The sequence below is a fragment of the Apteryx mantelli genome, chromosome 10, assembly GCF_036417845.1.
Source record: "Apteryx mantelli isolate bAptMan1 chromosome 10, bAptMan1.hap1, whole genome shotgun sequence".
Classification (NCBI taxonomy): domain Eukaryota; kingdom Metazoa; phylum Chordata; class Aves; order Apterygiformes; family Apterygidae; genus Apteryx; species Apteryx mantelli.
In genome coordinates, this window is record NC_089987.1 from 24,502,706 (window position 1) to 24,527,430 (window position 24,725).

General features: G+C 38.2%; 1 protein-coding gene across 1 annotated transcript; it reads right to left on the bottom strand.

The window, feature by feature from the left end:
- Nucleotides 1–208: 208 nt before the first annotated feature.
- KCTD19 (potassium channel tetramerization domain containing 19) lies at nt 209–23,057 on the bottom strand. Its single transcript, XM_067302844.1, has 16 exons — nt 22,737–23,057; nt 20,813–20,963; nt 20,259–20,450; nt 18,648–18,770; nt 18,200–18,389; nt 17,293–17,453; nt 14,543–14,646; nt 12,156–12,298; nt 10,091–10,174; nt 7,841–7,949; nt 5,675–6,329; nt 5,474–5,536; nt 3,879–4,070; nt 2,348–2,502; nt 651–752; nt 209–307 (listed from the first exon to the last, which is right to left on the bottom strand). The coding sequence occupies exons 1-16, from the start codon at nt 23,055–23,057 to the stop codon at nt 209–211; spliced, it is 2,844 nt and encodes a 947-aa protein (XP_067158945.1).
- Nucleotides 23,058–24,725: the final 1,668 nt, after the last annotated feature.

The window sequence follows — 24,725 nt, forward strand, 5'->3', positions numbered from 1 at the left end:
GACCCGTAAAGAGGTAAGAAATAAGACATCTCCACTTTTGTCACCTAAAGCAGAAGGTTGTTACAAGGATTCCTGCCTAAATAAAGTTACTATTCAAGGTTAAATGAAGGCTGAGCACATTTTGAAAAGCTTTTTCTCACACATTCACGTGACGAAAATAAAACCATTATAAAGACTGTGTCAGATTTTTATTAACATTTCTGTAAACTTACATTTCCAAGGCAAAGTATGAGATAGATCTAGCAAACCCTCTCTGTATCAGTAAATCAATGCAGCGACTGTACTTCCATGCAAATGGTAAGGTAAACTGAAAAGCACAAAACGAAGGCCACCGTTAAATCACCAGCTGACTATGCCATATAGCAGAATAACAGACTCTTTGCTCTTCATTTCTTAACAACCCTAAAGGTCTTCTGCCCCCTTTTTGTGGAGAAAGCAATCTCATAAATTAGCGGCACAATTTTAAACTTCTGTTAAGCTGATATGTAACATTAGTCAAGTTGTGCTGTAAAATTGCCCCCTCACTTCACTTATTCCATAATCGAAGCTGAGACCTGTGAACCAATTTAAGCAAAAATCTTAAAGCAAAAAAAAAGAGTTTAAAAAAAAGTTCAGCCGTATAGCATCCCCTGGTGGCAAATGGTACTTACTTCCACCCACTTAAGTAGCTCTTCATGAACATGTCTGTCACCTTTAAAATATTCTGTGTTCAGTAAATTTGCAACAAACTCCTTGGGGGTGATCTGCAGAGTCTAAAATATAAAACACAAGCTTGGTATATCAACAAGGAGGTACTCTAACTTAAGTGTCCAGCCTCTGCCAATGAGCAATGCTCCTTGTATTGGTGAAATTACCATCTGGACGATGGGAAGGGAAGTTCTCAGTCAGTCCTTGACCAGGGCTAATTATTAGTAAGATTAATAAGGCTTGGTATGAGGTAACAGACACCCTCAAGGGCTGGAATGCCCCCGACACACACACATGTACACTCACTCGTACTAGATGAGGAAAACTCGAGGGCAAAGTGTCCCAAGTCCTTTTCCCTACACCTTTCTCCCCCCTCTCCAAGGGGAGAAATAAAAATGCTTCTGGACAAAGAGGAGGCTGTGCAAATAGCAGCTTGGTCTCTGCATGGAAAGGAAATGCTTCTTCAAACAAGACCTCTGGGTCAGGAAAGGGCAGGGGGGAACGGGAGGAGGTGGAATCAGCTGTTTCCAATGTGAATGAATGAAACCAGAAATTCCTGGCTCCTTGAGGGTAAGTGTTCATTCCTGCTGCAAACGCATCTGGTGGCACAAGTGAGTTTCGGTTGGGGGGGGGTGGGGGTCATGGTTTACTTAATGGAGCATCTGCACGTAGGGCCATGAGTTGCTTTTGACAGTTCTCACAGCTGTCAAGTGTCATGCTACAATGTCATGACCCCTTGTTTCTTTGGAAGAAATCACATTCCATTTATTTGCTATGGCAAAATGGTTATTTATGAAGTGGCTGTATTTTTTACCTACTACTGGTGCTCCGAAAGCAATTGCTGGTGCTCTGCAGGGAGCGCAGCAAAGCATGCCACTGTGCCTCCCAAACCCAAAGACTGGAAGGATGCCCTGAAGCTAGGGGGTAGGGGACACTGCCACATATATATATGTATATTTAGTGTTTCCTGCAACAGGGACTACAGCCCCCCCCACACACACACACACATGCACACGCAAGGGGTGCTTTAGTTGCTAGACTTCAACTAGCCTTGCACTAGTGGACTAGGTGAGGGTAGTGTTTTACCCCAGCTGGAACCTTTTCAACAGGCAAGACAGCAAATGCTTCATCTCACACTCTTAAGCTATTGATTATTCAGGTTTAAACCCTCTCAAGAGAGACATGGGCCTTAACATACAAAAGTGCCCCAACCGCTGAGCGATTGGGTAGGAAGGTGCTCTTTCCCAAAGCCATCTTCTGATGGGACTTAGGTCTCCTTGGTTTTCAAGAAGGAGAAGGGAACTGGTACCTAATTTCAAGCAAGACTCCTGATTGCTGCTAGACACCACCTTATTGCCTAGCTTTCAGCACATAACTCTGAGGGCCCTATGCTCTATTTACGGCCTTAGTGGTTGTCTGTCTTAGGACGCCCCCCACTCAGCACAATGGCAACCATGGCTCCTGTTCAGATGCCTGCTTCTCCCTGTGTATCAAACTTGGTGCCTGACTTCCACCAGCAGCAAGGCTTCGAGGAGTTGGGCACTGCATTTGAACACTGCGAGTTTCTGTGTCCTGTCCTGCCACCCCGTCCCACACCATACCGATGACCTCAAGAACCTGAGAAAACGTCTCGTCTGGATCATTATGAACTTGTACCTACCCAAAGCCTATTCACAAGAGTCACGACTTTGGCTGTGATTTCTTTGGGATCCTTCTGCTTTACTGAATTCAGGATAACGTCAGTCAGGAAACAGTGGCACTTCCTGGCATAGAATATCTCTTCATGTGAGAGGGCAAAACTTAGAAAAACTGTATCTACAAGGAACAGTTCAAAGAACTAAAAATATTAGAAAAAAAAAAAAGTGTTTTCAGCATGCTAACATTTCAGTAATCCTGCCTTTGGCTTCTTTAATGCCTTTCCTGTCCAAGATTTTAAAACAACTGAATCCTAACAGTCAGTTTTCAAATCTGAGCTCTACATGAGGGTTTGCCTGAAACACCTACAAACAGTAATATGTGAGCTGAGTTGGAGGACCGAAGAAAGCTGAATAATTGCCTTTGTGTAGATCACCAGGTATAATTCCTTGGGTCGCAACAGTTTAATCATTTAGTCTGTTTAGTCTATAATTTGGCAGGCTTTGTGGCATTCATGTCATTTACAGTATGCTTAATTAGTTTTTTTCTTCCCTCTATTCTATGGGGATTTAAGGACAATGATTTTGTACAAATGGAAGAGCTCTGTCTAGGTGTGGGTGTGTGTGTACTGAAGCTAGTCAGTCTGGCTCTAGATATTCAAAGGGGTTTCCAAACTGCAACAACCTTTAAGCACACTCCCACCCAGCAAACTAAATCTTCAGCCACAAAGTGGGCACACAGGCTCACTATATACAGCACAGGAAGCATGGGAAGACCCAGGCTCACTTTACAAAGGACAGGAAGAATTAGGCTCCAAAGAAGGCATCTGCAAACCTGCAAGCTGCACAGTCAAACCCAACTGATAAGAAATGCTGAAGAATGTGGTAGGTCTTGAGCCCTGCCCCCTTCAAGACCCAGGTGCCTCCTGCCTTCCATAGAGAAATCACAGCCATGAGCCCTTCCTAGAGCTCCTTTCCTATACCATTCCTGTACCTTTCTCAGACAGAACACAGCAGCACTGTAGTACCTATCCACCTCCAAAGCCACATGTTTAGCACTTTCACCAGGAATATGGGAGACTGTCTATGATCAGCAGCTGGGATTTGACACAACATCACCAAGAAATGCCCACTGCATTATTCAGACTGATCTGCTACAATCTCCCTTTTATATTTAGCATAAATAAATAAGCATGCAATAGAGCAGGAACCTCAACTTTACACTTCCATATCCTGAGCAAAATCTTTAACTGCTGGGATAGTGAGTTGATTGATTTTCTTTCTTTCTTTTTTTTTTTTTTCTCCCTGCTCTTACTAGCTCTGTAGACCAATCACAAATTTGGTGCATTAAAAACTTCACTGGTGTAAATATTCAGGGCACCTGCAAGGTTAGTCAGCTGCTGTCCAGCTGTTTTGAAGAACTAAATGTAAGTAGCAATTAGGCTGCAATAACCATAGCTACTCCGCTAGTCAGAACTGACAACAAATCATGATAGAGACATTGGTTTTCTTACTAAAAACTGCAGCAACATCCTACAGCTATTTGTATTTCCTTACCTTTGGCTAGTGCTTGAGTGTATGAATTATCCAGTTGAGTACCATCAAGCAGAATGCTATAAACAACACTCTCTTCATTGCCTGTACAAAAGCCATCACTGCCTAAAACTGGAGGATGTTCAACTTTAAGAATCAATCCTACATTTCTGTGCTCTTCCAGAACAATGTTGGTTTGTTCATTGTCCATTGTTTCTGTGAATAAATAGATGTTGAGTTTTACAGTAAAGCCTGCACCAACAGTAATGGCATTAACACGTTTGTTTATATATAAGTACGACCACTATATCTATATCTATATCTATATCAAGATCACTATATATTCTCATTAAAGGTATGGACTTGTTTTGTCTTTATTCTGTCATGATGTTTTCCCAGAAAAGGCAAAGTACAAATAGATAGAAAATTTCAATCTTAAAGTCAGAAATTTACAACCTTAAATATAACATTACATATTTTCTCTACTCCCCTCTTTCACAGGGGACATTTAGAAAGAGTAATCATTATGTATTGCTTAACCAAACCCAAGTAGATTCAGTCTGGAATTTTTTTCAAAGGACAAAAAAGAGTTTTATCTAGCAAAATAATAATCTGGCTTTCATTACTATAGTAACAAAAACATTCACAATCATTATTAATACATTTTGCTTTGCCAACAATTCTGCGAAAACTTGCAATGTTACCCACTGTGGAAGTGGTAAGCTGAGGGAGAGGGTAAATCAGGTCCTCCTCAGGGTGGTATAAGAAGACTTGGACTAAGAAATTCCACTGAGGTTTCCTGAGTTTGCATTTAGCATCTTGACTACCAGGCAAATCTTTTCAACTCCTATACATGCCTGTGGAAACCTCTGGGTTAGATATTTCAGTTTCTATGCTAAATTACAGCTTTCTGTAAATAGACCATAGCTCAGTGATCTCACTGGATACAGCAGACTTCAATCAGCAGATTACAGCTCAATTTACACTAGTAGTATGGATATGTTAGGCCCTACATCTGAAACCCTGTAAAACATGTAAACTTTCAGGTTTTGATATACAGTTCTGTGATGTCTGAACTTTTACTGTCCTTGTACAGTGCCAGCAACTCCAATAAAAGTAGCAGTAAATTACCACAAACATTTAAAAATGATTCTGTTTGCAAGGTCTATCTGAATAGTCAAGACAACTCAAGAGCCCATTCAAAAAATCCTGGGAACCCTCAGGACAGAACTGAAGTTGACATGAGTCTCTTTCTTTGTTCATTGTGCTCCCCAAATCCAGCTGTGATGCTTTATTTTGCACTATTACCAAGTGTTACTAAACTAACCATGTCCAATGTTTCTGGTCACAATACTGTACCTCTAAGCATCCAAATATCTCAAAAATGCAGATGGGTAACTTAACACAGCAAATCAGCTTTATTGTTCATTACACAGCTATAAAGGTAGGGTAACAAGGAGATAATTAAAGAACAGTGCATTAAGGCTAGTTGCTTAAAAAGGTGCTCCACCTTTCTGGCAAATACACTTTTAGTAGTCAACTCTGCATAGACAAGCTATAAAAAAAAAATCCCTCCAATCATAGTCAGGCCTTTGCTTAACAGCTGACAGTTAACTTACTGCTTTTTATAGGGATGAGTTTCATCTGCAAGTGCTTGTCTCTTACTTCACTGGAGAAACTTCCTACAAGCAGAAGAAGAAAAAGGTTGAGACTGTCACTCTAAAATTCATCAGCATGATCAAAGTATCTTATTTATATAAGTTATTCAGTTAATTACTCCCATCGTTTTTGAAAGCAGCTATCACAAAGCAATCACCTACCTTCTGCTTGCTCCCAGTTTCTGTTCTCTGCAGTTTTTTCCATTGTGTGAGTAGTTTCTATGGTATTGAACTGATATTTTCCAGAACATGGACTAACTGGCAAATTCTGTTTGAACATGTATGAACATAGCTGCTTTTCTTCAGCCCCAACTTCATATTTGGCAATGTTATTGTTTTTTTCTATTGCATAGCTTATTTTCCCAGGAGAAGAAGCAAGCGAGCCCTTGATACCACTGTGCTTTTCAGGAGTGTTATTCTGAGATACATTGTCTGTGATATTACCATCAGATATAGTCACATGTTGGAAATCACATCTCTTGGAGTTCACCATGTCCCATTCTTTTACCAGGGAAATTAATTTCTGGATGGGAGTTGCTGAGTCTTTACTTTCTAATTTCTTTGTTAAACTGCTTCTTATTCCTCTCTTCCTTGGAGGGCTTACTGAATGCTTGTAATATCTGCAATTTACCCATACGTCTGAGGACTCGTGGTATCCTCCAAGTTTACGCCTTCGCTTTGCCCCTCTCGCCCGTGAAATCATTCTGGAATACTTTGCCTTCTCCCCATTGGTATCTTGCTTTCCCTTCAGATCTTTTATTTTACTCCACGTATTAATATAATATTTACTGAAATCCACAGCTGTATATGAATATTCCTAAAAATACAGTGAAATGCTGTTACTTTTTATTTATATCAAAGGGAGAGTAAGCTTTGCTTTTTGTGGCAATTTATATATTTTACTCATTCTAATACAAGCACCTAAGAACTGAGTCCCTAATCTTGGAAAATGTTTTCCTCACTCTGTGCTGGATGTAGTTCTTTAGGCCTCTCCAAACCCTGCCCTGATACTTCAGCACAGATGTTAGTTGCTCTGAATCACTTCATTGCCGATCACTGAATTCTGCCGAACTTGAAGAAAGAAGTTGGAGTGGCCGAGGGACACACACAGGTTTAGTATCTCATAGCCTTTGCTACTGCTATAACTAAGGCAATTTTAGTTATCTGAAGCAACTGCTTCACATTCTGTTCAAGGAGGATGGCCTGGAGAGTTAAAGAAAGGTGCACAACCACTCTACCAAGCGAACACCAGCGTTAAGCCACATCAGTGCTACAGAGGCAGTGTATACAAGCCACCTTCTCCTAGTAGGATGAAGGCAATAACCTTCAGCTGCTGTTGCCCAACTGAGGACTAAAAGAATTCAATGGCTTGAGTAGGAATTACTTTTCACTTCACGCTGACATCAATGACTAGAAAATTTCTGCAGGACGCTCTCTTGCCTGAACACACTGCTTAAGCTTGTGGCTCTCATCTGAAGCTGCTGGGCATCTAGAAACCAGATATCTGCGTTCTAAGTTGCCAGTGAATACTGTAGTCTGATCATGCCTGACCAAGGTAAGTCACAGATCCTACTAACTCACCAAGGCTGCAGTGGTCTCCTCCTGCTTAACTTTACTGTCTTAAAGCACTTAACAAGGAAGCAGAAGATCTGGCTTCTAGGCCTTCTTTAGCCAGAGGGGTCAGACTTCACATTTCCTGTGCCCCAATTCCTAAATCACACTGACATCTGCAGGAAAACATTTGCTACCCTTGGTGAGAAGGACTCACTAAGTAACCATGAATGCAAATCACAAGACCAAAAGGGGAATTTAAAAGAGGGTAGCCTTGTGGTGCTTAGACTAAGCTAACATAAGATCAGAGGACCTAGTTCTTAGGCTTTGGACTGTTTATTTTGCAGCATACATTCATTCGATAAAAACATAAATAAAAGCCCAGCACACAGGACAGTGCTCAAGCACTCTATCTTGAAATCTACTGGGGAAGTTTTACATTATTGCTGAAGGAGGAGTAAGTGTGGTGGATCTCCACCTAAACTACCTACAAGCTATCTCATTATGGAGGGAGCTCTCTTACATTTTTGCAATGTTTAAACAGAATGTCTACTGCTGTTCCTCATTCTCACTTGATGCTCAAAGATGGGCTTTTTAAAATGAAGATGTTTTTTTTTTATCAGGAGAGATTTCTAACGCTCATTTTTGTAGTTGATTTTGAAATTTTAAAAATTGTTTGAATTTTTGAAAACTGACAAATTTCAATTTGGCACATTTCTAGACCAAATTGCTTTTAAAAGCACTTTGTGGCAACATATTCTGAAAATCAAATCTTACTTCTTTTGAGTCTTTGTTGAACTGATGCTCCTTATTCCAAGTCACAATATTTAATCCTCTGCATGGAAAAGAAGCTTCATTGTGAAATTCATGTTTTTTGATCCATAATCTAGAAAATGAATATTTACAGATGTTTTAGAACTTCTTCCAGGAGCATCACCCAGTAAGCCTGTAAAGAGGAGCTGCTAGGATTTCTAGTCACCAGTGGATGTGTGTACAACCCATTCGTTTTTATTATGAATTAGTTTTAAACCACTGGGAATGAAAGGAGTTCACAACTATCACTAATGCGTAACATGAGGGTAGCAAAGCATCAGTAGTTTTCATTGCCCATCTGCACTAAGAGTTTCTGAAGTGCAATGCTTTAGATACACAAGAGATAAAAATTGTTTCTTGTCTCCAAGATGCTCTAGCATCCACAAAACCTTGACAAATGGATTTATTTAAACCTTGCTGATGAACCCAAGTCCTGGGAGTTGCTTTTCTCTTTTTTTATTTTTTTAATGAAGTTATGGACACTTAGGGGAGAGAGCTATTCAGATTCAGGTCAATCAATCATCTACATTCATGGTATCAGGCATAGATTTTAAGGAGATGGACGCCACAGTTTTTGAAGGAGAACTGCACATTGCCCTGCTTAAGAAGCACAGCCCCTGACAGTGACTGTCTAAGCTGCCTATCAATTTTTTTTGAGAAGGTGAAGCAACTCTCAATGCACACAGTAGACTCCTGGTGACTTGCCTGTAGACATGGATTTGACAAGACTGCCTACTGAGTTGAGTGATGATCTGGTGATGGACACTAGGCAACAGTCCACAATTGTTTTAATTTGTCAGAGGTCTTTGATATAAATGACAGAATTGTTGCTACCGTCTCTGATGACTCAAACAGCAATGGAAGAGTCTATGTTAGAGTAGCACTAGTCCCTTTTTGTTAAAATGTTCTACAGACTTTAACAGACTCATTCACACATAGGATGCTTCAGAGTTCAATTAACATGTTCCTCTTGCTCTACAGGTACAGGAATATGGGAGTAGGGTCCTAATCTGGGATGGGGGTTGTGGAAAGAACAGTTATGCCTTCTTCCACATAGAGATCTAGCATAAATTCCAGAAACTGCTGTTACCACTGGTGGGATACTGGCTGCTCCATTAGTGTCCTACTACTGCTGATAGCAGTAAAACAAACTAAGGTTGAAATCCTGATGTAAATAGTCCATGGTCATATGTGTCAGGACCTGCTGCACTGCCGCACGATCTTCTGCAACTATTTTAATGAATATATTTCGATGTTAAAAATGCTTAAATGACCTGTGACCAACCAAAGTAAGAATCCATAAGAAATCACTAACTTCCAGAAAGCTCTCTTAGTGTAATAATGAGGAAAACAGCCATGCCAGTGTCATTTTCTAAAAGGCTCTGAAGTTGAAATATCTCAGTTCTGTGGGCATTCCAGAAGGCCTACATTTCAACATTTTGCCTGGCCCTCTAAAGAGCACAGCAGAGAACAAAACAACAGCAAATGAGCTTGTAGAGTCGCAGATTTTATAAGGCCAGGGAAATCCACTGCGATTATGAGGTCTGATCTCCAGTAAAACCCAACGTTAATTCCTGTTTGAATAGCAAAACATCTTTTAAAAAAACATCCAATCTTATTTTAAAATTTGTCAGCAATGGAGACATCAGTCTTTGCAAAAATGTCTCACAATGGATTAACCTGTAAAAAGTTATGCCTTATTTTCAACATGAATTTGTCTAGATTCAAATACCAGCTGGACTCAATCATTCTGTGTGATACTTTGTCTAAGCTATGCTGTTCTATACTCCACAGTGCTAGAAAACCCTCCAGTGGGTCTGCTGAAGTCAGCTAGAGTTTGGCAAAGCCAGGGCTGAGCCAAAGCTAATAAATCAGACCATCTCCATTCAGTCTGATGTCTCTGTACAATGGTTCCCAGTGTGTCTTACAATTCTCAATACCTGGACTTTACCACTAAGGGGATATCTCAGTTGCCTATTTCCTCGGTTACTGGTGGACTGCCTGAGGACTACTCTGTTGCTCCTGCATCCAAATAGCTCATGGAGAAAAGATGTGGCCCAAAAGATACAGGACTTGATCATCCTCCAGTGGCCGTATTTCAGAAGGAAAAGAGAAAACTGTGCTCCTTTCAAAGAAGAACAAACACTGCTAGGTCAAATGAAAGGACATTATACTATGGAAAAGAAAAAAGATAGATAGATAATTTTTCTCTACCTGTATGCATCACAATGATAAAGTGCCTCTAAAAGGGAAGGGATCTGGTACTCCTCTGCTTCTTGACAAAATAGAGGCCATTCTCTGTAAGTTGTAAATAAACTTAACTATAAAATCATTCAAACCAATCTTCTCAGATTATATTTTCCAAACACATACTAATTTTGGAAGCTCATGCAGTTGCTACATAAAATGAAAGACACATTCACATAAGTGATTTTTCTTTCAACATATGGAGGAACAGTCTACCATTAATATTGAAAAGAACCCAAAGCAATTTTATTCCTTTTTCACATCTGACATCTAAATAATGAGCAAAAAAAATCAATATAATTCTTGCCATTGACTTTCATGGAGTCGGAATTTTATATCAGGAATCCCAAATTAGAGGACACTTCTGAAAAAGTGCAAACAAAATAAATGAGCTCCTAAACAAAAAGTGTTCAGTGGCACCTTTCCGAATGTTTGTGAAACTTGCTATCTTTGATTCTTTTTCAAGCTATTGCACCTCTGCTAGTTAAGTCAAACTTGCTTTTTTTTCCCTATAATTAACCCTGGATATTGACAATAGAAACCTGATTTTTTGAGAAGCAGGAGCCCTACCTTTGCTTTGTGATACCAATGACAGTTTTCTCGCATGGAAAATTCATCATGGCATTTTCCACAGGGAGGCCCCCAAAGAAGGTGCATAGGTACAATGGACTGTAACTGAACTAGGGAAATCTAAAATTCCCAAGATATTCTTAGCCCTGGAACATGATTATCTCTGCTATTAAGCTGTTGCCAGTATACCTGGTCCCATCTAATTTACACTCTCTCCAATTCCCAGGCATGGTTTGGCAATTCAGATGTTCCTGGGACTGTTTGCAGTGGATAGGAGGAATGAAGCCATCATCTCTGGGAGGTTAAGGCAGCTAATAAGCAGAAATGCAGGCTCTTCTATAACAGCTGGCATGGGTGACCAGAAACATTCCCAAACGTGTTTAGTTTGTACAGATATAATTTTAGTGTCTGACACTCTTATCTGACTTCCTATGTCTTTGATGACAGAAGTGAGAACAACCAGTGGTTAATATATCAAATATCTCAGAAACCACTGGTGAAACTTTTCTATTGACTTTTGGAATAAGAATGAAAATACATACTCCTCCTGTAAAATGTGCTAAAAATCACCATATCAGCTGGTGAGCTAAAAGGTTGTGAACTGCACTGAAGATATTCTATGTACTAGAATCAATACAAGCAAGGAATTCAAGGACTGAAGAAATCAAAAGATCTTCTGATGCCAGGCAGACCTTCATTGTTGAATGTAAAGCATATTTACCTCTAAATGTGACATGAGTAGTGGCAGCATAAGTGTCAGTCCCAGCAAAACTGCTACAAGAAGGCACAGCACCAAAGAATCTGTTCTGGGCAATCTCAGGGCATTAAAGAGAGGCAATTGAAACATATTGTAGGGATATGCTTAGAAGACTACGGTTTTAAGCCATATCAGTTTCTGATGTTTAATAAAGTTTAGAGGCCTAAGAGACTGAAATGCCTAGAGATGGAGATTTCTCTCTCTATTTTTAGGAGCCCTGTGTTCCACCACTATGGCTTTGGAAGATACATTTTTCAGCATTAGTACAGAGATACCAGTAGAGGGGGCAGAGGAAATATTTTTCAGCTGGACTAAACCAGACTTAGCTGTCCCTGCCACAGAAAAGATAAAATTCAGAAGAGGGATGCAATTATCTCAGCAATAAAAATATTTTCAGTTGAGACACTCTTATCTTTGGAATTCTTTTTGTTAAATGTGTGCACACAGTGCACCTGTCTTTGACACACGTTTCTCTGCAGTACAAGTGTCCAGTATACCAATCATTAAAATAAAGGCATACAATATCTCACAATAATCGAGTCCTAAATCCCCATAAATTAAGTTTAGATAGTATGGTTTAATTCAGGACTAAAGAAAATTCTTCTTCTAATTCTTTTGGATGATATTTCTATGTAAATCAGAAAACAAAGCTTTTTTCCTACAACCATGTAATATAAAAGAAATACATGAATTCATTCTGCTTACTTAAATTCAGATGGCAAAAATAATTTGCCAAGTCTTAGAAAGTTGAGAACGTGCCGAAACATTTGCCCATCTCCATGGATTAGAAGACTTTGACCATATGTGATCCAATAGACTTTCTTGCCATTTGACAGAAGCTCTGGATACTACAGAAATAAAAATATATTAAGACCCTACAGAGAACATTTTCCAAGAATAGGAAGACTCTTCTTCTTCTCATATGAAAGCAATTCTTCAACCTGTGTAATATCAAATGTAGAAGAGTCATTTTAGATGAGTGAATTAATTGTCTTACCAATAGGGGCCATTGTTTTATTATAACAAAAACTGAAAAACCTGTTCCAGATTAAGCATATTAATCCTGCTGTGTGTATATTACTTTCTTGTGCTTAGGTATTTGTAGCTTCATGAATTCTCAGTGCAGAAATTTGAAAAGATTAAAAAAAAAAAAAAATCACCTCTTACAAGACTTCTGGAGCCAGTATCTGTAATGAACTAGGTTGTTCACTAGGCTGCCCTAGACTGTGCAGAAATTCCAGCCCCTAAATCACAAGCCACATCCATATTGCATCAGAACTGACAAGTTGTATGAACAAAATGAAGCCTGTGTTGCTCCTTAGAAGTGGCACGTAGTGCTCAGAGTGCCCTTTAAAAAGTGCACATAGACTAAACTCTAGCTGTCTGCAAATTGCATGTGCTTTTACAGCAAGGCACAAAAGGGCTCTTCTAGTAGAGAATCTGTGCTGTTTTCTCTGCTTGACACTGGTGACAGGACAGCACTGGTACAACAGGCAAGCTTTAAAGAAGCTACTGGGCTGGGTAAAAAGCGGCTATTTTCAAGCGTGCCCTTTAGTTTGTGCTAACAAAAGGTAGTTGGGATTTTCCCTGACTAGAAGCACTCCAAGAATCCTATCTGCTCCTGAAACTTGTTACAGAGCTTTATTTATGCACTCTGAGGCTACATCTTTCCTACTAAATTCATCCACCTTAGGAAGTGATCTGTGGCTCACAGTCTAAGTGGTACACAGACTGCTCAGGGCCTGCAGGAGCAAATCGGCTATGTCCACATCACAGGGCGCTTGGATCTGTGTTAAAGTGACGGACCTAGACACAATTAAACTGAAAAATAAACACACACAAAATGACAAAGTGTCTAACATAACAGGAGGGATGGGCTACCATTCAAAGTAGCCTTTTTCAGAATGATATGGAGTATGTGTTGCACATCTTGGGCTGTGGCATGAAAATACATTAGGGTAACAGAAGGTACAAAACAAGGAGGAGGAGAAGGAGGACAGACACAACCAAACTTCATATAGTCTTATCTATACAACTTGAGAGAGATTCCTGAAGGAAACTCTCCCCAAAGCCAGATCTGGGTTTTGTTTCAGAGGGAAATAGATGATTCACTCTGTAAGAGAGTGTGGGACTGAACATTTATGCAAAGTGGACAACCAGGTGTCTAAGACCTGAGATCGAAGTGGACAGCTATGTGACCACATTGACATACTCCATGAGTCTTACAACTGTATTTTAAGAAGAGACACATAGGCCTCATCATCATTTCTTCTATTCTTGTGCTCACAGGCAGGTGGGGGTGAATGCAGAGAAAAAAACAGATCCATGGAGGGACCACGTTCTCAGTCAAACTTATGCCTATCTTCCTAATGCACAGTTTGTAGGAATACTCCCTGCAGATTGATAATTAAAAGCATACAACGCTCAGACTTGTGCCTTCATGCAACAACATACATTGGAGCTTAACAAAGCAGGATTCCCTCATGAAAAAGGGCTCTTCTAAGGATATAGTCAATGGTGATATTTAAATGAGCTCACATATGAATTCAGCAAAGCATCTCAAGTATTTGCACTTAATTTTCAGTATGCTCTTAATTCCATGCTCATTCAAAGCAATTTAGTATGGGTTTTTCTTTAACTACTAAACTTAAATTCAGTGGACTTTAAGCTCATACATAAGGTTAGGCACATAGTTGAGACCCAACTATTTTTCTGTTTGTTCTTGCATAGTTCCAATATTAGTTTTAGGGGGAAAGAAATCTATTAACCAAACAGAAATTTTACTTCCTCAGTAAAAGAATTAAACAGGTTCCATCAAGTCTACTTATATTAGCAGTCAAACTACTTATCTTGTTAGTCCAGAAAAGTACTTTTCTGGGAAGTCCAAGCTTTATTTCCCTCAGGTACTTGAATGTATGTCCTCTCATGTAACTCGCAGCATATATGTGAAGCTCTGATGATCCTAAGCTTTCAGGTCAAAAGTAGTCTCATAATTCTTATCATTAGAAATACAGATTCTAATCTATAGAATTCAAGATCCTGTCTTAAGAAGGTTCACGTTAAGGCAATCCAAAGATAATTAATTACCATACCTTCAATAAAGTCTGTAAGCAAGTTTCGTACCAGTTACTTCCTACATAAACTTTCACAATCTGATGCAGTGAGCAGACTGATACTTCTGCCGTCCAGTCTGCATCTAGAGCTGGAGTAACAAAGGAAAGGCCACAACTAAAACAACTGTAAGTAGTAATAATTTTGTGGTAGATACTTAGCTAGTTAATAAGATACTGGATTTTACCTCAAAATATTGTAAATAACAGCAATTCTTTGAAATAGTAAAATAATAGAGTACTCTGTGCACACAAAACTGGAACTTTCATCTTCGGCTTAGTGCTTATATGTAAGTGCAAGCAAAAGGCAAGTCAGAATAACAGTGGACAACTCAGTCCACCCATGCTGCAGCCAAAGCACCTTTTCTCAATACATTTAAAAATAATAATAGCAAGAAGGCTATATGGATTAGCATAGTCATGTCTGATATACCGAGCCGGCACGTTTATGCCACCTAAAGTAGGTGTATCTAAGTACACCAGGCAGATGACAGCCTCACAGAGTTCTTATGCACAGAGAATAGATATAATATAAAAGCTTTGGATACATCTTAGCCTGGGTTCAGACCACATCTTACCTTTGTGTAGAAACAAAGACATGGAAAGTTTTTGCTGAAATCATTAATATTGTAGTTCACATTACTATTTACAGTTAGCAATTCCTGTGACACTGTTTTAGGAAAATCAAAATATATATCCATCCAAAAAGTTTGTTTAAAAATTATTTTAAAAACTCAACATGGAGAATTTTGATTCTTACAATAGCTCGAGTCTTCACAGAAGTCACACTCTTACAAAAATTATTTCTAGGGCTATGGATAATGATATAAACAGATTCTAATATTCTCTAAACAATGCACAAACATATGCTTGGATCACATGTAGCTGCTCTAATGCGGCTATTCATCTTCTGTAACATACATAAAATTGAGGCATCATTTATTGTTAAAACATTTGAGTCACAGAGCTATTTTTTCTACCATGACTAATAAGAAGAAACTGTTGTTTCAATTTAAGATCAAACCCTCCTCCTCAAGGGTTATAATTTCATCTAAGAGTTGGTAAGATTCACTCTTTTCTGCATATACATTTTCTGCATAGTAGAGCAGAGGAATACTTTGAGCATCAGTTCCTTTCTCAGCCCTTTTCACATAAAGCAGAAGTGTTCTGATGAAATATGATGATAGCTCAAAATTGGAAGGATAAACATCCCCTGGAGACCTTGAGGAGTGGAGGAAACTGGAATTAAGATCCCTAGTACAAAATGAGATGCCAAACCTGCACATAAAAACAACAGGAAATAGATCTAGGAGCCTACAAGCTGAAGTGTGAGCCAGGACAAAAAGGGCAAGTGCTTGGATGGGGGTTAAAGCAGAAGAGTGAACAGGACCACTCTGCTAGTTGATCACAGAGCAATTATTTGCCACCAGTGGAACACAGAACTGCAAATGAGACCATAGGATGCACTGGAAGAGCCAATTCCAGCAGAAACAGGGTAGACAGGGGTAGACCATTATATAAAATACTGGGGAGGTTTCATCTGGATTGCCATGTACAGAGTGTGATTAAATTTATCCTTCCTAGAGCATGTGGTATAAGAAGAGAGGCTGAGAGAACTGGCTTTGATCAGTCTTGCAAAAAAAAGGTTAAAGGCAGACCTTATTGCTGTCTGCAACTAATAGGAGGCCCTACGGAAGACAAAACCAGATTATTCTTGGAGGTGCATTTTGCTAGACTGAGAGGCAATGGAAAAAGTTGGAACACAGCAAATTCCAACCAGCTGTATGGATCTGTTTACTTATTTAATTACCACAAGGCAGTCAAATACTGGAACATAGGTTCAGAGAGGCTGTAGGATCTCTATCCTTAGAGACACTCAAAACCTTCTTTGGCAAGGCCCTGAGCAACCTGAGCTACTTGGACCTTCTTTGAGTAGGGTGTTGAACTAAATGACCTCCAGAGATCCCTTCCTACTGAAATTCTATGAATAGGGGGAAACTGGAATAGGTGAAAAGAAAATTTACTAGAGTAATCAGGGGAACGTATTACCTCACACTAGAGAAGCCTTCTTCTATAAAGGCATTAGTGGAGAAAAGGGGATAAACAAGAGTGGAAGAAGTATTTAAGTTAAAGGTCAATTTTAGGACAAAAACAAATTTGGCTCTGAATACACTTAGGTTGGAAGTTAGAAAGAGATTCCGTAGTTTAATACCAAGAGTTGTAGAACAGCCCCACATCAGAAAAGTGGGAGTCTAGAAAACCTATAAAGAAACCTAGCTATTAGAATAATAATAAAATAGAAATTAATAGAATATTAGAAACCTAGATACCTTTAAAGTAGCATATGTTCTAATGAAAGTAAGCTGGACTGCCTAAGCTTAAAGGAACTGGACTCAGTGAACTATTTCAGTCAGAGTAAGACTGAGAGGTTTGAGAAGTAAACTTATCCAAAAATATGAATAGTACTACCTAAATTCAATGTAAACTTGCTCTATATTTCACCTAGAACTTAATATTATTACTATAGAGTTCACTGATCAGCAACAGCCAGTTAATAAAGCAACTAGGTGACAGTAGATCTTAGGAAAACAAACGCTCTCAGACAGTGAAACCTTCGGTTTATTTTGTTACTGTAGTAATTTCTCAAAAGTAGGTCTAGATAATTGATTATTTATTGTTATTATTTATTTTCATTCAGTTAATACTGCTTATTCTATTCTGAATTAACTTACTATAATCTCTGCTCTCTGTTGGCACCTGTTGTTTCAGAAAGCATTTTAAAGCATCTTTCATTGGCTCATATGTAATGTCCCTTTTGTCCAAATAAGCGCAGAGTTCTTGGATTTCAGACATATTTTCAGTAAGAGGGAGTTGGCAAGTTCCCAACCAGTTCCTATCCAAAAACAGAGGAGATCACTAAACTTTTTATTCCTTTTCTTATTGTTTTCACTGTTTATTTTTAATGAATAGACGTCAGCAAATGTGAATTCTTATTAAAAAGCTACCTCTATGACTCACATACTGTGTTTTTGTATTTACAACCTTTTAAAAAGTAGTGTCTTCATATATGTTGCTTGGAAAATCAGGAAGTATTCTCTGTCACTGCAAAGATGTCTGACCTTGTCTACATTTTCACTTATTTCAGGAAATGGTTTTAATGATTCCCTAAGGAGCCATTCTCTTATAAGACAGGGGATTTTATTAAACCAGTAGATTGGTACGTCTGAGTAAGTCTGAGCACTCACTAATGCTAAGAATAAGGACTAAGCTGAAACCCAGCATTCAGAAGTTTAAATTCTTCGTTGGAGTTTAGTCAAGTGTAGCCAAATTCATCATGTATTTCATACCATTCCCTTTTTGTGATGTAGATGAGTGTTAATAATTATATATAAAAATATATATCAAAGCTAAATTTGGTAACACCAACTATTCCATAACCAAATCATAGCAAGAATAAGTGTATTGAATAAAATACATAAAAGAGATTCATGTACTAGGCAACCAACTGAAGATTCCAATACTTTGCAGAGATTATATTTGAAGATTGAGGTGGCTGAAAAGGGAATTCCCCAAAAGGGAAACAAGAAAGCAAACTCAGTCTCATGAACTGAATGTAAATTACATCACGGAAGGCCGTACTTTACGTGCTGAAAGAGGACCCCATTCCCAGAGATGTACAGCTTGCTTCTGTCCAAATTACTTCCGACGTAGAGCTGTCCCAGAGCTGAATCTGGATATCTGACCAGAAGACCAAGCGCCATGACATACAGTGGGGCTCGCACTGGCACCTCGGCCACCTGCGGTTTGCTTTCTGAGCAATCTGCAGACCCTTCAAGGTTAGAAAACAACACAGAGCTGTTGCCTACACAAAAATGAAATGCACAGATATACTGAGACTTGAGGAAGATTAATAATTATTGTGAAACTTTCCACTATTTCCATGTATGTGGAAATTAGTTGATAAGACTATTTAGCTCAAAGCATTGACTGTATTAACAACATTTCTGATTCAAACAGTCAGTCTCACAAGGTAACATTAAAACTAATCCATAATAAAGAAAATATACAGTTATGTTCATTATATTACCTCTATAGATTTTCACAGCATCTGTAAGCTTAGGAATTCCCAAAATTACAACTTCTTCCTCCAAAACATCTATGTTGGAGAAATCATCAGGCAACAAAATCTTCTCTGAGCGAAGAAAATTAACTTGAAAATAAAAATAAAACACAGGAAGTGTGTGTTGATGTCATCTCCCCAGTGCTCAAATCTAGCAAAAATGGGTTCTTATGATTTCCTTCAGCATTACTATTCACTAGCATGGGTAACAGATAATAAATATAAACCAGGAGTTACCTTGTCTTTGAAGATGAAATCCTGAAAACAGGGTTTATACTAGAAGCTTTCAAAAGCCAGGTGTAGCATAAACGGTACAGAAAATAAGGGTAAGCAAAGTATACACAAATTAGGTTAGTTTTGCTTGTTACAGAATCCCAAGAATTTCATACAAGAGGTTTCCTGTTTGTTTGGCTGTTTTTTTTCCCTAGGCACAGTCCCACTCCAATGTGCATTAAACATGTGATTTCCCATATGCTAACACCAGATCAATAAGACTAGTGGAGCAAAACTATAGCAATTTCACATCTATCTCATCTTAACTGAGTCCACATAGGATGAAATGCTATGCTGATGGAGCAGCTATGGAAACCTGACATATTTTTGAGAAGTACTTATCTTTTTTGAAGCTGGAAGAATATTTCATGAATGAAACATTTTTTTTTAAACTACTGAAGAATTAAGATCAAGTAGAGATTTAGAGTTACCATGTAAGTTTTGTCTACCTTAATTATCCATTGTCAATAGTATTTCTGGTCCCTGACATCTGAAACATTCATGTATTTTAGTTTAGAAAACCGCTGGATTAATAAAAGGCAAATAAGTACAGCCAGTGCCCCCACTGCCCCAGGAGAGGGCTCTACCCACTAAGTTATGGTGAGACGTCCTTGTTCACTCTTTCTTGCATTACAGTGACCAGTGGTCCAGCTTAAACGGAAAATGTGTAAGGCACCTACTGCCAAATTATACTGTAGCTTGATTATTGAGACATCCTCCCAAGTTTTAAAACCAGGCAATGTTAAAAGAATTCAACCCGGCTTACCACTCAATCTCTATGCAAAAATTTACTGCCACTTTAAAAGCAGCAAACTTGCTTAAGTAGATGCCTCCATGTCAGGACTAGACAGGACACCATACTATGGCTTGGCAGGAAGCAAACCTCTTGATTAGCTCTAGGAATCTTCTTATGCACCATCTGAATTTTTGGGGTTCATCATTTAGAGGCATCTTGCTTTCTCTGCTGAGATAGGAGACTAGGCACCTAAATTCCTCACTTTGAATCACTCTGTTGTGACCAGATACCTAATTTCAGGTATTGTGACATGAATGTTGGAGGCCACTTGGTAGGTGCTTTGTTTCTTGATTAACAGGACAGTAAAACCGGCAGACAGCAAAACCAAAACTGAAAAAAAAGATTCTGATCTTTAAAAAAGTGCTATGGAAGATAGACAGAAACAGTTTAATAGCAAAAATGATTTAGATATATCAGAATAAAACCAGCTATCGAGAAACAGAAGTAGATTAAAATCATTTGCTTCCATTTTGGCAAGTGCTTTTCAAGAAAAAAAAAGTACAGTTTACCTATGAAGCGGAATTCACTGCAGTCACACTCAATCAGAGCTGCATTCTCAAAGAGCCACAGTAAATTGTCATCATTAATTAGTACAGGATATTTTTCCACCAAATCTAGTGGCAAAAAAAAGTAATTCACTTCCTCTTCTGTATCGAGTAATGGTGTATCCATTAGCCCTAGGGGAGCTCTTTCCTGTAATCCTTGGGGAAGAAAAATCAATATATAAATACAGAAAAATGAAATTCAAACATATACTTTGGAGAGCTGAATCTAGCACAGAAAAGCCTGCATTAATCCTTTGCGATATTTAACGTTCCCCAAAAGACGAAGTCTTATCTCTAAGCACCAACCCCATGCAAATGAATAAACAGACACCTGGAAACTATGTGCACAAATAGAGTAATATATTAAAATCTTTTCAATTTTGCAATAACCCAAAATTCTCAACTGGTCTGAATGCGAGTGAACACCAGCAACTATAGGTTACACACCAAAGGTACCTAACTGAAACAAGTATTCACTGGACTAGCTATAGCCTAGGAAGCGAGGGTGGGACATTTACCTGCAAATGCTGGACTTTTAAGAGGAATCTCTGATGGATTGCTGATACATTTTCGCGTTCTGCAGTAATTCAGAGATGCTCTTTCAGCTATTGGTATATCTGCATGTCGGACACGCAAATTATGTTTCCCCTCCTTCAAATTATCTAAAGTCTGTTAAGATACATTAAGTTTTTCAATTAACTACTTCAATTCAAATAATTAATCCAAAAATTAAAAGCAGCCACTGGAAAAAGTCTAATCCAGGTATGCAGTACTTCACATCTATAAAAAAATGCCATGGAATATTGTATACAAAGAGACAACACCACACTTCTTAACAGATCTCAGAGTACTTTGCAACAGCTTTTACAAATGTTAACAGATTCACACTCAAAATGATCTTGCTTCAAGAACAGGCACAGAAGCCCTATTTCACCTAATCTATGTTTACAGGCTTATGATTTTTGATGGAATTAATTGTTCTCCAGAGACCCCTTCCCCTTTCCAGTAGTTACTAAAATAGTTTAGGTGTTTGACTTACATTAGATTCCTAATTTTTAGGCACCTAAAGGTAACTAGAATTAATTTGTGCTGAATATTTACAGGAATGTGTAATGTAACTTGAGCCATTCATATATTCCAAAAAATACAAAACATTTTTGCATCTAGTTCTTGAATTCAGGATACGCTACACCAGCATGCTTAAAAACATACAATGGTAGAAATAGCCAAGAACCTAACACAAAGCCTGAGAGACCTGTTGGACTCTTTTTAATAACATCTTTACAATAAGCAGTGGGAACTTAATGCTTAGAAAGGGGAACAGATGTTTGGCTGAATTATAACAAAGCTTAATAGTCTACATTTGCTAATCTTCTACCAAATGATAAACACATTATTTTAATCTTTGAACAAGTGGTTAGATACTATTGCAGGATATTATCTACAAAGTAGCTTTAGAGCCATGATTATATCTTCTAAAATACACGTGCAAGATATGTTCATCAACTGATAAGGTTGCATTGACAAATATTTAAAAGCCAGAAAATGCAAGAATTTAAGTTCTGTGAAATGTGTTCCTGGCCATACCAAAATAGTCTCACAATATGTGATCATACACTGTTAATACAATAGACTACGGAGTTTTTGTTGTTCTTCCTCTCCCTTTCCAACTTATTTGGAGATGTTACATCTTTAAACACAGTTCTAAAAAAAATATCTAATATGGCTAAAAATATCAAGCATTATAGCATCGTTGAGACAATTCCACAAAAAGTATTAGAAACACCCCAAAAAACAGAGTTTAGATTAAACCTAGAAGAATTGCAGACATATATGAAAATACACATTTCATCCATCCAGGAAATACGTACCCTACCTTGCACTGTAATTACACTACAACATACTTACAGCCAAATAGTAAATTAAGTAGTTCTTAAAGATGTCCATTTAACAATTCTGTTTATGGTATCACAAAACAGGAGAGAAGGAACTGCAGTTTCCCACTTGACAGGACAGTGAATTCAGTGATGTCCCACTTGGACCAATCGTTTTCAGTCAGATTGAACCCTCTCAAGCAACAACAGAAAGGGTAATCATACCTTTTTCAGATTAGCAGGCTCATATTCAAAAGACTGGTCAGTATAATTGCCTTAAAGTAATGAGCATAACTGTTGGCAGATAAAAGCCTCTGCTTGGTTTAAATTTAGTAAAAGCAAGCAATGACTGCTGAATGACCTCTGACAGGTCAAAAATCAAATTTGGAACATTTTCTGTACTCACCAATTGTTACAGATGAGTTGAATGTGGAAATTAATTGCCTGGATACCTATTCCAAGTATTGATAAGGTTATATGCACAAACTCCTTGACATCCTTCTACAGTCAATATCATCTAGGAATGAACAAAGTCTATAGAAAAGTCATACAGAATATCTCATTTTACCTGTAATAAAGGTGTCAGCTGCAAAATTAATGCTTGCTCATACAATAAATCCAATTCAGCACAGCTGGAAAAAGATAATTTTGAAGTCTGTAGGTAATAATGAAGGTGTCTAAATGTAAATCCATCTTGGTCAATAAATAATCTTAGATTTTCAGACTGATCTCGTACAGAGGCTTCTTTCCACAGCAGAGACTCAGGAAACTGAGCAACTTTACTTCTGGGAATTGAGAAATGCCAGCCACCAACATTAAAATTAACTGACTCCTCTTCTGCAGATTCACTAATGTTCCCTGGTTCCTTCAAATAGAAAAGGAAAATCATATCAAGAGGCAAGAATGAATCTGCAAATTCTGAAACAATGGACTATTTTATTTTAAAAATGCATTCAGCTTTGTATTTTATTTTCAGCTCTGTGGTAGCATATATAGCATAAATTTTGGACCATCTTGGCAAAAAATAAGGTATGGGGCAAATTACCTATTGCATTACATTCCTATTCATTTGTGCATTCACATCCCTTATTTAACACGTGTCTACAGCACTGAGTCATAAAAAGTCAGCAAATAAATCTATAAACATTGTTTTGCATAATACAGACCCACAGTGAAAACGTGGGAAAAAAACGGGTTAGAGGATTCTGAGTTTGTTACCAGAGAACAGTTAAGTAAAATATGAAGAGCATATTCTTTAAATACTCAAATAAAATGGACTATACTTCAGGTAGAAAGCTTCTACGATTGAGAATAAAAGGCTTAATTGTTATAACTTGTGTAAGGGTTTGACACAACTGCAACCTAGTCAGCTTCAGTGATTTTGTTATGACAAGACAATAATAAAACATATGGTAATAAAATAGAAATAAATGCCATATACCATCCCACACAATTCTGTGTAGCCTGCTGACACATCATTCTATTAAAATATTTTATTACTATTTTGAGAGGCAGATATTTATTACTATGTAGATCACAATCCTCTTGACAAGACAGGGTAGAAAAAAAATTGTCCATAGTGAAAGGATGCTTGGAGAACACATACATGGCTGTCAGCTAAGCAGATATAAAATTCACCTCAAGCAGGACAAGAACACATAGTTGCGGCCTGTGGCCAAACAATTTTTTCATGCAACGTGTCAAACTGAGATGTGCGTTAGCCTGTGGCCTATTAAAATGGACTGAAAAGTCAATTCAGGTCTGAAAACAAAATAGACTGCCTACCTTAGTCACAGATGCCAACCTCAAAACACAAGGAGACAGAAGTTGTATTGACACTAGAGAACATAATCCTTGTAACAGAAAAAATGGGTGGAAGATGATACGTGATATTTCAAGTGTATTTAGATCATCTCACATACAAGTAACTAGAGAAGGGAGTCCAAAGGAAATGTGGGAAAGGATGGGAAAAATAACTCTTAATGAATGTACAAATTGAACTTTGTAGCCTCTTGAGAGTTCATAATCCAAACTGTCGTGGAGAAGGTGCTGCTGGTGGTCACCCCTGACAATGATGGAGAACTACTATTACAGTGCCCTTAAAGTTTTCTTAGCCTTGAATTTTTCAAAGGTATTCTCATCACTGATATTACCTGGTAATTTCAATGACAGATCAAATATTTGAATACATAACAAGAAAAAAACTGTTCCAGCAAGAAAGATGAAAAGTAATTTCACAGCAATGACAACAAGATACACAAAGCTTGGCATTTCCAAGGCTCATCTCCAAATTTGAGGGGGACAGGGAAAGAAAGCAGCCCTGGAACTCTGACGCTTTATGCCTTTCTTCTTTCTTTAATAAAAAAGCAGGGGTGGGCAGAAATGGGAGTAGAACCAAAGGCGATGATGAGGAGAAAAACCACATGCCATGCCACATACTGCTTCTTCTGCCCTCTGCTTTTAAAGGTGCATAGAGACGCACGCCACCGAAACCGCTCACCAGTCCCACTACTTGCAGGAAATCAGTTCCAGCAATGCTCAAGGCAAGCCATCACTT

Coding starts and splice junctions, on each gene's coding strand:
- KCTD19 (XM_067302844.1), bottom strand. CDS start 23,057: ATGATTTTCCTTTTCTATTTGAAGGAACCAGGGAACATTAGTGAATCT. Junction 14,647..17,292: donor AACAGAGAGCAGAGATTATA/GTAAGTTAATTC, acceptor CTCCAGCTCTAG/ATGCAGACTGGACGGCAGAA. Junction 7,950..10,090: donor TATCATTGTGATGCATACAG/GTAGAGAAAAAT, acceptor TTCATTTTCTAG/ATTATGGATCAAAAAACATG.